The following is a 15,524-nucleotide window of genomic DNA, read 5'->3' on the forward strand; positions in this document are numbered from 1 at the left end:
CACAACTATGAATATACTAATATATAATACATATATGTATATAGGTATAATATAATATACATATTGTATAATATATCATGCATATATGGTACGTTATACTTGCCTATATTCATACATATGCAGAAAATCTGAGAGGAAAGGCACTAAGGAAGAAGGGTTTATATATAAATATAAATATATATGTAAGTTTATGTTCTTATGGTAAGTTTATACAGCTCAATAATTAGAGGGAGGTAGAGTAGTGAGTATACATTGATAATAATCTATATTATATACATGTTATATAATATATATAGGCAATTTTGTTCTAATTATTTTAAATATGTATTCTTCTGACATGTGGAATTGGTTCAACCAGGATCAGTGACATAACTTCTCAGATATGAAAATTATTGCCTTAGAAGATAAGGATAAAAGAAAGGTGTGCTTGTTCACGTATCTTGGTTAATAGTGAGGGGTCCTCAGAGGCAGCCTTTCAGAAGTTTGACTTCAACTATGATCCTATAATAAACCTAAATTCTTTTTATTTTAATTTTTAATTTATGGAATAAAAGATGCATTTCCATAGCATAGTACAATAAAAAGATGATTGCACATGAAATTGCAAATCTATTATGTACGACTTACTATTCCTTTTAAATATATAATAAAGTTATGAAATATTTTTCCTTTTTTTCTTCCTCCTTGCCCTGCAGATGGCTACTTTAGAAACAAATTAATAAATATATATGTACATATATATATTTATGTGTAGGTATGAACATGTAAAATTATTCTATACATACTTCTATTCTTTAGTTCTTTCTCTGTATAAAGATAGTGACTTTTTTCATAAGTTCTTTATTTTTAATTTGTGTATTTATAATAGTTAAAAATGACTTACTCATTCAGTCATTCCTAAAACAATATTTATGATACTAAATAATCTAAATCCTTTATTGCAACAAGATATCTAAGATTTTTAAACTGTTTAAACTTATTGTTTTAAGCTAATTACTTGAATTTTTTTTCCCCAAAATGAGTGAGATGAATCCTCCTGGAACCTTCCTATTGTTTCTTCGATAAAATATAAACTGCCCAGTCTTGCAATTAAGACCTCCTACAATTTTAGGAGCAATCCCTTGCATTTTTAGGAGCCACTGCAATGGCTCAAAAGCTAATATCAAGGTCAAGACTGAACAAAATGAATTTAGGCAGGAGGAAGCTAAACAGAGGCTGGGAATGAAGAATAGCATTAAACTTCAGGAGTTGTTGTTGACTGTGAAATGAAAATCTTTTTAACTGTTATCCCTGCCCCATCCACGCCAGCTATGTACGACCCTGTGGTGCCCAGGAGCAAATTTCTCTTTAAGAGGAAGGAGTGGGGCAAAGGAAACCTAAGTTGCCTCTCTGTCTGGGATTTAGCAGTGATCATAGCTTGCAACATGAAAGGGGCACTAATAAATAGAGATCCCCATACTTGTGGTTAAAAAACTGGGTTCTAGAGGAACTAGGAGACCTCTTTCCTCTATGTCTCTGTAACATTCCAATTACTCAGGGCATGCCTCTTAGTCACTTAGAGGTTTTCACTATGCCTCGAGGGCTCTTGCATTTTTATCTAGTAGAATTATTATTAGGGGGGAAAAAGCTGTATATGAATTGGAAACATTTGCTCCAAACCCAGAAAAAAATACTAATCATTTTTCCCTATGAGTGTTTTCATCCAAGGAAGTTGTAAGAAATACATTTTTCTCTATGCTTGTTTTTCTTCCCTCTTTAAATAATGCAATACCAACTCCATTTATAATCTTTCTGGTTTCCTGCTTTAAATTGGACTCTGTTGGGTCCATTCTGAGTTAACATCCTTCATTTCACGAAGAGCATTGGCATAGCTTTGATTACGAATTAACCCCATCAAAAGAAAAACTATTTTCAGAATCCTCATACCTTGTTGATATGGTCCTTCAAATAGGAGAAGGTCCAAGCTAGCCTAGTTTATGTATCGTGACTGAAAATGATGGCAAGTAAAAAAGAACACTATTACACAATACTGTTTGAATTCTGAAAAGCTTTATTTTAATGCAAAATAAACCAAGTACAATTTATATGGTCATATGAAAGAACAATTTCAAATGCTTTCTGTGATACAAAAAGGAACAATCTTTCAAAATTAGCAAAGACTCCACCCCTTTCATCCCCCTTATTCCAAAATATGATTTCATGTAATTTTTCTTTAGAACTTTTGAACAGATTTAGTATTATAAAATCACAGGGAGTACTAGAAAAAGTAGTTTATAAACAACAGGTTTTGTTTTTATGTCTTGATAGTAAACGGTGCTCCAGTTAGTGTAGACTGAGTGAGAATACTTTCTCAAATCACTGCAATCAGGGATGCAGGCTAGAAGTGTAATCAGGACCCATTATTAATTCCCCCAACATCAGGGCTCTCTAGTCCATCTTTGAAAAATCAGCCCTTGAGAGATGCTATTATAACTTAGGCATGTGGGTGAGAAAAATGGTCTATTTAAGGGACCAGGCTACCTATATGATGTGGGACCAATTTTAGTTTGCCCAAGGTTTTTCTTTGATCACAAAGCTTGCTCTGCAGGGATCTCTTCAACTGACTACTCCTTGTTCCACCATCACTGGGCTATCATTTCTTCACAGGCTGACATGAATGAGGAGTGCTGAGAAATAGCATCTTTGGTTATTCCTATTAATGGCTCTTCCTGAAGTAATGGCACCAAATGTGGCCACAGTGTGATTCGTAGACTCAGAAAGTAGGAGAGAACTCTTACCAGTTGAGAGACTTCTACTTTGAAAGGAGCTAGTTTTAGAGTTCTATGTTTCAAATTATGCAATGTTTTCCAGGCTCAAAGGTATACCAAACCTATCAGGGCTATTTTCCTTTCCTTCTAAATCCTCCAGAATCCAGATCAGCTTGCAACTTGAAATAACACATGGAAAAAGAAAAGGATGCTTGGTTTCCCATATTGGTCCAGATTTGTGAGTCCATCACCATGGGCAACTACAGGTGTAGAAACCCTCTTTTACCTGATGCTTAGAGAGTATCCTGAAGTAGTCCATGTATGTGTGAGAAACTGAATTTGTATCTAAATCTTCCTCATTTCAAGCCCAGCCCTCTGTATCCAATATACCATGCTCCCTTTCAGCAGTGGTAGGAAGTAGATAGGAAGTTAGATTTAGAGTTAAGAAAACCTGGCTTGGGAAAATAGTAGCTGTGCGATAGGCAGGTCACTTAATATCTCTGGGCATCTGTAAATATCCAACAAAATGAATAAAGGGGAAAAAAACAATCTGTTATCAAATGATTTGTCTGAAGTCCTATGTTTTCTAATAACAAGTCTGGCTCCTATTTCCTGAATTTTTTTTACATAATCATCATGACCTTTCTTCAATCCTTGGATCTGATGCTGTGGAAAGGTATAACCTGCCCCTCTTGCCCACCTTATTCCAAGATTAATAGTCTAGCAGCCCAAAGGTCCAATGCATTGATGAGATATTTCCTTCTGCTGCTGCTAATGGAGGGTGGAATTTTTCTACTACTATAACTTCTGATGATCTATTCCCAGATATTACCCTTTTTACCTATTCCTTCAAACACAGGAGGAAAATAGGGGTCTATAAAAATGTCTACTGACTTAAGGCAAAAACATCATTTCAAGTCCTAAGTGACCTATTGGATTGGATTAGCAGCAAGGAAGGGGTTTGTTTGATAGGTCTTCCCTAAGTGGCACCAGCCGTGGCATTCCAGGGGGGTTATTGGAGTTCTGAGCTATGTGGCGACTACTGATTGAGTTTTCCAAAGGCCATAAATTAAGTGGAAGTTTGTTTTCCACCCCATGCTGATTATGCTGTGTTTTTCCTAAATACTGTAGATGAAGTCTGTAAATGGTACTGTGGTTCCCTGAGAAGGGATATATTGCGTAGTGATTTATTAAGCCCTCCCTTGAGTTCTGAGCTGTTTCTAATTGTTGCCTGGCTTGATAAAGGCACTGTCACAAACATACAATATTAGTTCCTTTCCAGCCAGGGCAAATGGGATGTGGGTTATATTTCAAAGGAGCAAAGGGAACTATCTTAATTTATTTTTCACTCACTTTAAGTGGACCTTCTCGGCATTGGCTGCCTCCCTGAGGTTAGCACATTTTTATTGACTGTGTACACAGTACAAAAAGCCTTCTCCAGAGAAGCTCAGACCCAATCTGTGTGTAGTGGGTGGAGCATGTGCAGGGTTTCCAAGTGGGAATGTGAAAATGAAGGCTTTCTTTCTATTAAGGTCATGCCTCTCACCCACCATAGACTATTTAACCTCATGTTACTGCCCTCTATCCAGATGCTCCCCTTTGTGGTCACATCCTTTACCAATAAGCTGGAACTTCTGACTTCTAGCCCACAAGAGCTAGGTTAGAGAGACTGGGGGCAGGGAAGTTAAGACCCCAAGAGCTCATTTCTAATGACCCATTGCAAGGGACATTTCCCATCACTTTACTTTTTTTATCTGCAAGATTTATTAAGCCTGAGGGTAAGACCTCATCATTCCTTTCAGCTGACCCTTCACCTGTCCACCCCTTATATGTACCTGCATTCTATAAGCAAGTACTGAATCAGCCCCTCCAAGGTAGGACTTCCTTCAAGACCCAGGTGGATCACCAGGGGGAGATCACAAGTAGAAGCAAGCACCAGATAATTACAGGTGGAAGAATTTGGGACTTTTTATTAAGATCAGGTGCTCCTGTATTGGAATGTAGTAAAAGCTATGTTCAATTCTTAATCTAGTTTCCACTGAATACTGTTAACTGGAATTCAAATGGGGTGCTGATCCTCCATGGTTCCAGGATGGGCTTATGAGGTTGAGAAATAGGAAAAGCAATGTCCCATATGTCTTCAATGGGGAATTCTAGTTAAGTATATTTTAGAAATATCCTGCCAGACCCCACAAATCCAACTGATTGTTCCCTTTTACAGATGAGGAAACTGAAACCACTTTGTAAGCTTGTTTCCCCATTTGTAAAACAAGGTAGCTCTGAACTAGGTTCCTTCTGGTTCTAGACAAATGGTCCTAAGATCCTATGGTTAGGTGACTTGTTTAAGGTCATTTAGCCATTAGTAGATCCAAGTTCTTCTAATTTCTACTTTAGTGCTCCTTCTTATTCAACATTGCTTTTCTCTCAAAACCAACACTCCGTAGAGATGGAACTCAATTTCATTTTATTTGTTATAAACTATATAATTATGGAAACATATAATTGGAAAGGCCAGTGTGCTAGGTAAGAGCAATGGATTACAGACTGCTCGATACTTTTGAAATATAAAAAGACCAAGGGGAAGGTCTCCATTATATTGGGTTGATGACCTGTGGAGGATGCCTGGGGGAGCATGGACTAGATGAGAGTAGATTGTGACCTGCAGGGACTATGTAAATATCTATATCACTGCGGATATATAGGAGTGAGGAAATATTAATCTGGGATAGATGGATCCTTGGGCTGCAGCAGCTTTGTAATTTAATAAATCCTTTTAACCTCCCTCATTTTAAACAGAGGCAATGGCTGATGGTGACCTCTAGATGTATTGTTTTTTTTAAGAATAAGGAAGCATTCTGAAGAGTCTTATAGCATTTCTTTTTAAGAGGCCCAGCTCTAGACAAACTGTTCTGCCTCTAGGTTTTGAATGTTCCTCAAACAGTTCTTTGTTTGCTTTCTCATTTAGGTCTGGTTACAATCTTTGAATTGTCCATTCATAAAAGGAAAATGATCACAGAGTTCAAAGGAATTACAATTGATTTATCCATCTAAAAGCCTTTGGAAGATTTTTTAAAATTTTATTTTTAAAGCCTTAAGATTACTTTCTCAGCCATCTACTTGGCAACCAAACAAGCTAGGTTGTGAGACACTGGAACTTAAGTCCAAGTTGCACAGAAGAGGGTACTGGACAGAAGATCTGTGTTCAAATCCTGCCTGACATCTCTGACCTGTGTGATCCTTGTTTTCTTCCTCTCTGAGTCAAATATTTTTCATTTTTCAAATGGATAAGATACCTTTTTTTCAACTCTAACATAATGGGGTTTCTATTGACCTCCCAGAGACTGAGGAACATCATGTTTACTCTTAGGTAAACTGAGGAATAGAAGGATTCAGCTCTAACTCTATGATTCTGTCACTCCCAGCTGCCTTGTCTTTTGTTAATAAGATGTAGATAAAGATTGCTGTAATTTTCTGCCTCTTCACTCCTTTCCTCTATCTTCTCCCTTCGTGTTTTCTTCCTTCTCAAACTGTTAACTTTTATGTCTTTAAAAGTTAGTTTTTCAAAACCTTTTCCCCCTACTTCCTACCTCCTCTATTGCTAAACACACACACACACACACACACACACACACACACACAGACAAATTCAAAACAAAACAAAATAAAACCGACATCAGAGCACAGCCTTAGTGAACACATGCTGTTTGTCCACTATGCCCTGGGCCATTTTGTTTTAAAGACCCAAGAAAGTTCCTCCCAACTGTGGTTGGCATTTAACTCCCTATAGTGCAAATGGGGATTGTTTGGCACGTCTTACTGAATTGGCACTCCAGAGTATTGAATCCTGGGAGGCCCAACAAGAGGGTTCTCTTCCTTCCCAATTGAGGATTATCATAGAAGAGGGAGCCTTAAAATAGAAACAGCAACTAAATAATTACAGGTTGGAAACCTGGGACTGCTTCTGAGATCTGGGGCCTCTCTGATATTGGTGGCCAGGAAAAGGCGGAAAGGTGGGGGCAGGGAGACCCAGGTCAACTTTGGCCCTCCTGCTGGCTCTGAGGCTCCTCCATCTAGGATGCTCTTGTGGAATATGGCTCAGGGCTGTATGTGACAAGACCCCCCTCCTTACCTAATGATTGATTAGTCCTTGAAATACCAGCTTCTCATCAGCTCTTACTGATTTTTCAGGTCTCCCTCCTCCTGAGGCCTGATGTTGAATTTCTATCTTAGCCATTTTTAATAGGGAAAATAGGGAAAATGTAAGCATGTTCAGGCTTACCAAGCACTTTGCTGGTTGTCAGGAATAGTCTGTGAAACATTCCATCAAACGGGTGGTACCAGGACCCTGATGGATACAAGAGATAAAGAAATACTGTCTTTGACAGAAAACTTCTGAGGAGCCACTTCTGTTTGTTTCTTTTTGTCTTCTGTTGCTAAAATAATAACTCACACCAGGTACATCATATTTGCAGTCTTGTGTGAGCCGTGGCCAGGAGTCCTGGTTTTCTGATTGTAGAAAGCCGAGACTGGGCTCCCAAATGGAGAAGGATCTATAGCAGAGACTGTCTTAACACCAGTGGTAATCTTTAACAGAAAAACTGCTCTGTATGTGTGTGTGTGTGTGTGTGTGTGTGTGTGTGTCCATGTGTGGAAAATTCAGTGGTGCATATTATCTAGCCCTGGGACATTCCACTTAGTGTGTCTAATGATGTTATTTACTTTTTCAGCTACCACTTCTGCTCTGAGTTTAACTGGTTTAAAAGCATTGTAATGTGAAGTACCACGGTTTTCCTGGCCTGATCAGACATATTGCACCTTTCTTTTTCCCACCTCTGATTGACCTTAAGTGATTTCCTCAGCGAGAAGAACCTCATCTGTATCGGCTGCAGAAAGAATGGTTCTAGTTGGTGGATAATTTTATACCCAAGAAGACTTTGGGGGGCTGAGAGGAAAAAAGAATAAGGTAATTTCAGAAGTCTTTTCCCTAGTTTGTGGTGATCTCGATGGTGTCTTCCTACACAGCCGCAGTCATGGGGTTCTTCTGCCGGGGGTCCTGGCCTCTATAGGGGTATTGTTCTGGACTGGCAGCCCCCTGTCCTGTTTTGCCTATTTCATGATAGGCTGGCACCTTGTGGTGTTGAGGTGGTGAAGGTGGGACATCTTGTCGGAAAGGTCCTTTGTGGTGTGTGGCTGGAGGGGGTAGGTGGTACTGAGGATACCGAAGCTCTGTTACCCTCACATCCTGTGCATGGGGATAGTTTCCTTTAGAAGCATAAATGGGCTGCATTCCTGGATAATAAGGAAGTTCCCTTTCCTTGTATATCAATCGAGGTCCTATTAGGTAATCTGCTGGTTCTATTGGTCCTCGCCTAGAGAGAGAAAACACAGATATATATATCAGAAAAAAAGTCAGGGTTCCCAGGGGCCCATAGAACTCTTTAAGGGGTTGGAGAAGTTCCACGTCTTAGAGACCCGTAGCTTTACATGTCAGAGGACTTGAGATGATCTTAAATTCAAATTGGATACTCTACTACTTAAGTCACTTTGGTTTCCTCCTTTGTAACTGAGGTAGTTTTAAACCAGATCAGATGTTCTTAACTTTTTTTTTTTGTATCCTGGACCTCTTCAACAGTGGGTGAAGCCCATATACTTCTTCTCAGAATAATGTGTTTAAATGCATAAAATGCATAGGACAACTGATTATACTGAAATAAAGATGTAATTTTTTTCCTAATTCAAACTCCTTGAGAGCTATTCCCAGACTCCTTTGGATTCAGGGACCTCAGGCTGAGAAACCTTTGATTATATGAACTTGAAGGTTTCTCCTAAATTCTATTTTGATAATATTAGCTAACCTTTATGTATCTGTTTAATGTTTTCAAATTATTCATTGTTCCAATATACACTATTACATTTGATATGATGCTGGAGAAGACTTTTGAGAGTCCCTGGGATAGCAAGGAGATCAAATTAATTCAGGTTATTCACTGGAACATCAAACACATAATGAGAAGATGGGACTCATCCAAAAAGACCCAGATGTTGGGAAAGACTGAAGACAAAAGGAAAAGGGGATGGCAGAGCATGAGAAGGAGAGATACTATCATGGGAAAAAATGAACATGGACTTGGATAGACTTTAAGAGACAATGGAAGATAGAAGAGTCTGGAGTGCTATGGTCCACTGGGTCACAAAAAATATAAAACGACTGAACAACAAATCCCAACAACACTTTTGAGGAAGGTGCTATTATTATTCCCATTATATAGATGAGGAAACTGACCCTGAGGTTATGACTTACCCAAGGTCACATAAATACTAAGTATTTGAGATAGAATTTGAACCCAGGTCTTTTTGACTCTATACGACTATCTGATCTCCTTCACAGAAGCCTGTCAATAGTGGGAGCACACAAAAGGGGAGGATATTGGTCTGTCACCATTCCTCTTCTAGATTTGGCAATGGCAATTTAAAAATACTACTGCTTTAATCTTGGAGTCACCAAACTCTGGCTGTCATTCTGGGCAGCCTCCACTTTCTCCTGTGATCTGCAGCTTCCTTAGGAATCTACAGAACTGGGGAGGAGGGGCCCAAATTAAAAAAAAAATTGGAAATCAATGGTATTAAAATCATTGCTTTTGGGTAAGAGACATTGCCACATGTCATTCTGGACATGAACTCTTTAACTACCTGGGAAGAACCAAACACATTCTTCAAGGTGTAGGCTAGTCAAAGGCATTAGGGCAACTGAGAAGTGAACATAGACTCCTTCCTCTCACAGCCCCTACCTATCTTTCCACTAGAAGACAGTGAGCCTCTCCTATTCCATTTACTGTAACAGGAGCAGAAAGTCTTTAAACAATGTGCAGATGACTGCATCTTATCTAGCCTGGGGATAAACAGATGAGTTCAGTTTGCGGCTTTGCCAATCTCATAAACCTTCTGTGCATGGATATTCACACCTCCCTGCTCCTTCCCACCTGCTTCTCTCCCCTCTCCTTTTCTTTTAAAGAAAAACAAAAACAGCAACTTAAACACATCAGTCTGACAAATTCTCTTAAATTCAGGATTCAAAAAAGGTTGGAGTTCCTAAAGGGAAGGGCTGGGATAGAAGACAGTAGCTGTGGTTAATTCAACCAGCTGCCAGATGGGGAAGAAAACACCCTAGAAGTTGTGGAGGCTGATGGTAAAACAGCTCTGTGAGTTTCCTGAATCAATGAGGATTTGACAAGCTCTGGTGCCGGTGACAAGCAACATGTGAGCATGTGAATACAACCCCTACAAATGTGCTGGGGAAGCCTCCCTTCTATCTTGCTATGTCTTAATTCTAACAGGCATCATGATGATTGATGCTCCTGCCGGGTCCCATTTAACTTGGGACAGTTGTCAGCAAACCAAAGTAAACTGTTTTATATTCATTAGACATTTGGTTCAGGGCTGTGATTTCAGGCATGCACAGAACTCCTGGGGTGGGAAATTCCTCCACAAATGAAGACTGGTGATTCATCTCTAAATCATAGTTTTTAGCGAGTTACCTGAGCTCTGAGCAGTTAAATGACTGGTCCAAGGTCACAACTCTTTTTCATAGGATTGCGGGTTAAAGTCAAAAGGGACCTTAAAAGACTTGACTCTAACCCCTTCACATTTACGGAGAAATGAAGGCTTAAAGAGGTTAAATCGCCCAAGGTTACACAGGTAGTAAGTGTTTGAAAAGGGCTTCTAATTCTGATCTTCCTGACTTCTAAGCACTCTAAAACTCTGCTTAAATCTGGTCCTTCCTGCCTGTAAACCTATTCCTTTACCCATTTGGTGACATTGACATTCCTACATGAAATATAGCAGGTACTACTATTTAGTAAAATTACTGTGTTGATTTATTTCAAAATACCTACAACAAATGGTGATAAAAAGATCTTTAAGGTTTGCAAAGCACTTTAGAAATATTGTCTCATTTTATGCTTACAACAATCCTGGGAGGGAGGTTCCATTATCATCCCCATGTCTACAGGAGGGAAAAATGAATCAGATAGAGATTGAATGCTTTACCCAGGGTTAGTAAGTAACTGAAGGATTTGAACTTGGTCTCCTTTACTCTAGGTCCAGAGCTCTATTGTCATTCTAGCTGATATTTATGTATCTCTTTACACCTTACAAAGCATTTTATCTTCATTATCTCATCTGCTCCTCATAAGAACTCTATGAAGCAGAGAAGAGAAATCAAATGATCTATAAAGGACACTGAAAAACAAGCTTGGCTTAGGGAAATAAAGGTGACTTGTCCAAAATCTTATAACTGTGAAGCAGAAGACTCAGGACTTGAACCCAGGAGTTCTACCTCCAAATCTAGTGGTCTTGCCACAACATTTCTCTCTCTCTCTCTCTCTCTCTCTCTCTCTCTCACACACACACACACACACACACACACACACACCTCTCTGTCTGTATATCATATGCCTATGTCTCCATATCAACTATCCATATCCATCGATTTCTATCATCAGTGTCTATCATCTATATCTACATATTAGCTATCCAGGTCCAACTATCTATTCATCCATCCAACCTATCTCTCTCTCATCTATCTTTCTATCTTTGTCTATCTATCTGTCTGTCTGTCTGTCTATCTATCTATCTATCTATCTATCTATCTTACAGGTAATAAGTAAATAAGGCTGGATTTGAATACAGGTCTTTCAGCTTTCTAACTAGCATATCTAAGCACCTGTGTTACCTAGATACCAGCAGAGGATACTTATATCCTAAATTGCTGAAATACAATTATTTTCTTGTATAGTGTCAAGTATCCTCACTTTGCCCATCTGCAACATGAGATAGGCTCTAGACAGTTATAAAATAATGAACTATCAAGAAGGTTTCAGTCTAATAGAATAAAGAGGACACCGAACAGTTTTATATCATTGTAGGATTTCTTATCATGAACATAGAGCAATTTTGGAAAGGGAGGCATGAATTTAAAATGGGGGGGAAATCTTCAATTTAACTAATTTCTATCTAAAAATTTGCATTTCTTACAATTATAAATTTTAAAAATTATTCTGAGTAGGGGGCACCAAGTTTCACTATACCACCAAAGGGGTCCATGATATAAAAAAGAATAAGAACTCCTTCATTTAGACAAGCTACAAACCAAATGCTGTGTGACATCCAAGGGTAAAGGTTGTGACCAGTCAGGCAAGGTCTCCTGGAGGAGGTGTCATTTCAGTGGAGTTTTATTCCACAACACACTGGGCAGCCTACCTCCAAGACACAAATAGCTCATTGGTTGCTTTTGGTCTGAGGGAAACAGAATTGCTCTTTCATCTCTCTTTCTGTTTGAAGGCTATTTCATTTGAGAATGTTTTCAGGATCCATGACATCTTTCATCTTCGAATTTGAGTCTTTCCCTCACCAGCTCCAATTTTTCTTTTTGTCCATGCTGGAGATTTCCAAAACACTTAGAAAAAAAATAAGGCCTTAACCTGTGTTTCCTCCTCAACTCCCCTGAAGAGTTTTCTCTGCAAGGAGTAAAATGTGGTTTTCCTGCACTCGTTTTAAGCCCACTGGGTAAATCACTGACATACGCAACTCCCAAACATTATCTGCCTCAAAATGAACATACAGCCAACCCTCCCTCTGGAGTCTCTTAGTGTGAATGTTTCCTGTTTAAAATGGAAAGAGAGAAAGGAGGAATTCCAGGCCTTGGACTTTTAGGGTCCTGTTCTCTCCCTGGAGACGCTTCTCTGTTAAAACAGCACATTATAAAAGACAGGCACTCTGGGTTGTTTTTTTGGTGAGACAAGCCAGACGAAGTGCTGAAGGGGCGGAAGCCACCCTCCGAGCAACTATCCCAGCTCACTGCAGGCGCTGAAGACAATTGGTATCTCTTCTCACACACCTCATTGTTGCTACAGGGCCCAACTTTCACAGAAGGGAAAAGTGAAGTTTCATTTTTCTATGGGCAGAGGGGCAGAGCCCAAGATGATTTCATGATCCCATTCCGAGTTTCCTTTGAGGGGAAACTTTATGACTTGGAACTTGTGCTTACATGTGGCAGAAACCAAGAGAGAGGTGGCTGTTCTTTGTCAAGAAAGAAAATAATGGAAACCATATTATTCTGTAAAATCCATCATAACAGTTATCTTTTGGGAAGAGAAGAAAAACAATATACTGGCCTATGAAAACATACAGAGTTAATGTTTCAAAGAGTTCTAAAGATACTGAATAGTTCTCCTTTTGGGCTCTCTGATATTCACAGTATCTTCTTGCCTTGAAACTTCCTACAGACAGTTTTCTTTAACCTACTAGATGCTTTTTTTTCCTGAGCAAAAAGACATTTCTAAGAGCTTGCCCACATGATTGTTCTTTTAAAAAACATTTTTTTTTTTGTACAAGGCAATGGGGTTAAGTAACTCATCCAAGGTCACACAGCTAGGTAATTATTAAGAGTCTGAAGTTGGATTTGAACTCAGGTCCACTTTGCCACCTAGCTGCCCCTCCTGCTGCATTTTCAGAATGGGAGGGGTAAAAAAGTTCCCATAAAACTGAGTAATATATATATTTTTTTAAAAAGTCTGCCATTATATTCAGTATCACACCTATGGCCCCCTATATCTATAAGGAAAGGGGCTGGTCATCTTATAACTCTTATTTGGGGCTAATCCTGTTCATTACAATTTCATAGCATTAGATTTTGATTGCTTTTATTTGTTTGTTGATCTTCCATTCACTTTTTTTTGAGGCAATTCAGGTTAATTGATTTGCTTGTATCAAACAATTAGTAAATGTTTGCACCTGAATTTGAATTCAGTTCTCCTGACTCCAAGGTTGGTGTTTTATACCAACTGTGCCTTGACTTTTCTTGGAGTCATCATAAATACTGTTTTCCTCATCCTCCTGACTTCACTTTGCATCATATTGTATATACAAGACTTTCCTTGCTTCTCTGTATACATAATGCTCATCATTTCTTATGACACAGTACTTACTATCACATCATATCCAATATCATAATTGGTGTAGCATTTTGGCATTCCCCAAACAATGAGCATCTACTTTGTTTTACATTCTTTTCATCACACAGTGCTCATAAATATTTTGGTGTTTTGGGGGGACTTTCCTTTTTGGCACTGATCTTTTGGAATATACTTCCTTAGTTTTTTTCAAAGCAATGTCTAAACATAGGGACAAAAAAAACCCCCAATCTCTGCCCTTAATAATTACAAAATTTGGGCAAAGAATAAAGGAAGGAGAAGGGGAAGATTAAATGATAACTCTGCTCATCTTGAGCTTCCCTTTCAGTGGTTTCTTTATTGGTCTAAAATCTTACCTTTGTGGTTAAACATATAAATCAATACCATTCTGGGACATCATAAATACTGATCATGAGGACTGCTGCATGCATTGAAACTATATAGCGAGAAACCCAGGAGCAACCTCCTCTGGAGATTTTGATTAAAACAACGATCCAAATAGGAAATGCATCACTATTTTAAGACATCTCATTTTTCATGTGACCTTGTGAGTTCTATTTGTGTATGTTATTATTTTTCCAAAAGTATAAAAAAACTCTTTCCATTTAAAATCTCACAAGGATACCACAATCATTTCTGAAATGAGGAAGAAAAACTGTTTGTTTTCTTTGGAAAACAGCTTGCCCAGGACTCTATCACTTCCCACTAAGCAGAAAGGTCAATCAGTCAATCCACAAATGTTTATTAGGTACCAGTTATTAAAGATAGAAGACAAGACTGGGACAATTCCTACCTTCAAGTAGTTTGCATTCTATAAGACAGAAACACATTCACATCTAAAAGGGAGTCTACAAAATAGGCCAAATAAGTCAGGGTAATTTGAAGGTGGAAGAAACACCCCCCCCCCCCCCCCCCCCCCCCCCGCCCCCTTACCTAAGCCAAGTAAACAAAGCAAGAATGTATGTAAGAAGTGATACTGAAGCTGTGCTTTGAAAGAGCTAGGCATTCTAAGAAGCAAAGGTAAAGAGAGATCTCCTGGAGATGATCCTGGACCAAGTGATGGATATGGGAGATGAAATGCTGTATGTAAGAAACAGTAAAGTAAGCTGGTTTGGCTAAACTGAAAAATACCCGAGGAGAGCGAGGAATAATAAATAAGTCAGGAAAGGCAGGTTGGAGCCAAACTGTGAAGGGCTTTAAATGGCTCAAAAGGACAGTCTGCATTTGATTCCAGAGGCAACAGGGAGCCACTGGAGTTTATTGAGCAAGGGAGTTATATACTCAGACCTATGCTTTAGAAAAATCACTTTGGCAGCTATGTGGAAGATGGGTTAGAGTGGAGACAAGATGAAAGAAGAGCAAATAAGATACTGTGATCTTTAAAGACCTATCATAACTGATGTTACAAGAGGCACGTAGGAAAAATGGTGCTATGCTGACTCTACAAATCAATCAGAATTGGCTGGATTCAGGGTCATCAGTTATAGAATAACTATATCCATTCATGAACATAATTTTATTATGATTCTATTTTAGCCTGTTCATAGTTTTTGTTGCAAGCATAATCATCAGGTTTTGCAAGTATTCTGCTTTGGTCAGAAATCCTTAGGGTCTTCTCCTTCCAGATTGATTTTTTTTGGGGGGGGGACTAGGTTAAAGAGGCCCAGCTCTGCCTCATTTTTGTCTTATCTTGCCTTAATCACTGAATGGGCATTGCCTCAGTGAAACTGAGATCTGTTACAGACGTTAACTTAAAAAGAATAAGGTCTCCCATTGCATCCAGGGACATCTCCTATCATCCAGATCC

General features: G+C 38.8%; 1 protein-coding gene across 4 annotated transcripts in view; it reads right to left on the reverse strand.

The window, feature by feature from the left end:
* Positions 1-1,812: 1,812 nt before the first annotated feature.
* Positions 1,813-15,524, reverse strand: part of PARD3B (par-3 family cell polarity regulator beta) — a 1,291,415-nt gene continuing 1,277,703 nt past the window's right edge. For 2 of the 4 annotated variants that reach the window (XM_074191565.1, XM_074191567.1), the window contains exon 22: positions 1,813-8,116. In XM_074191565.1, the coding sequence (XP_074047666.1) occupies positions 7,762-8,116 (355 nt within the window). In that variant the 3' untranslated portion in view covers positions 1,813-7,761. The remainder of the gene's footprint in view (positions 8,117-15,524) is intronic. The other 2 variants (XM_074191566.1, XM_074191564.1) reach the window with 2 other exon arrangements.

The sequence above is a fragment of the Macrotis lagotis genome, chromosome 6 (assembly GCF_037893015.1).
Source record: "Macrotis lagotis isolate mMagLag1 chromosome 6, bilby.v1.9.chrom.fasta, whole genome shotgun sequence".
NCBI lineage: Eukaryota > Metazoa > Chordata > Mammalia > Peramelemorphia > Peramelidae > Macrotis > Macrotis lagotis.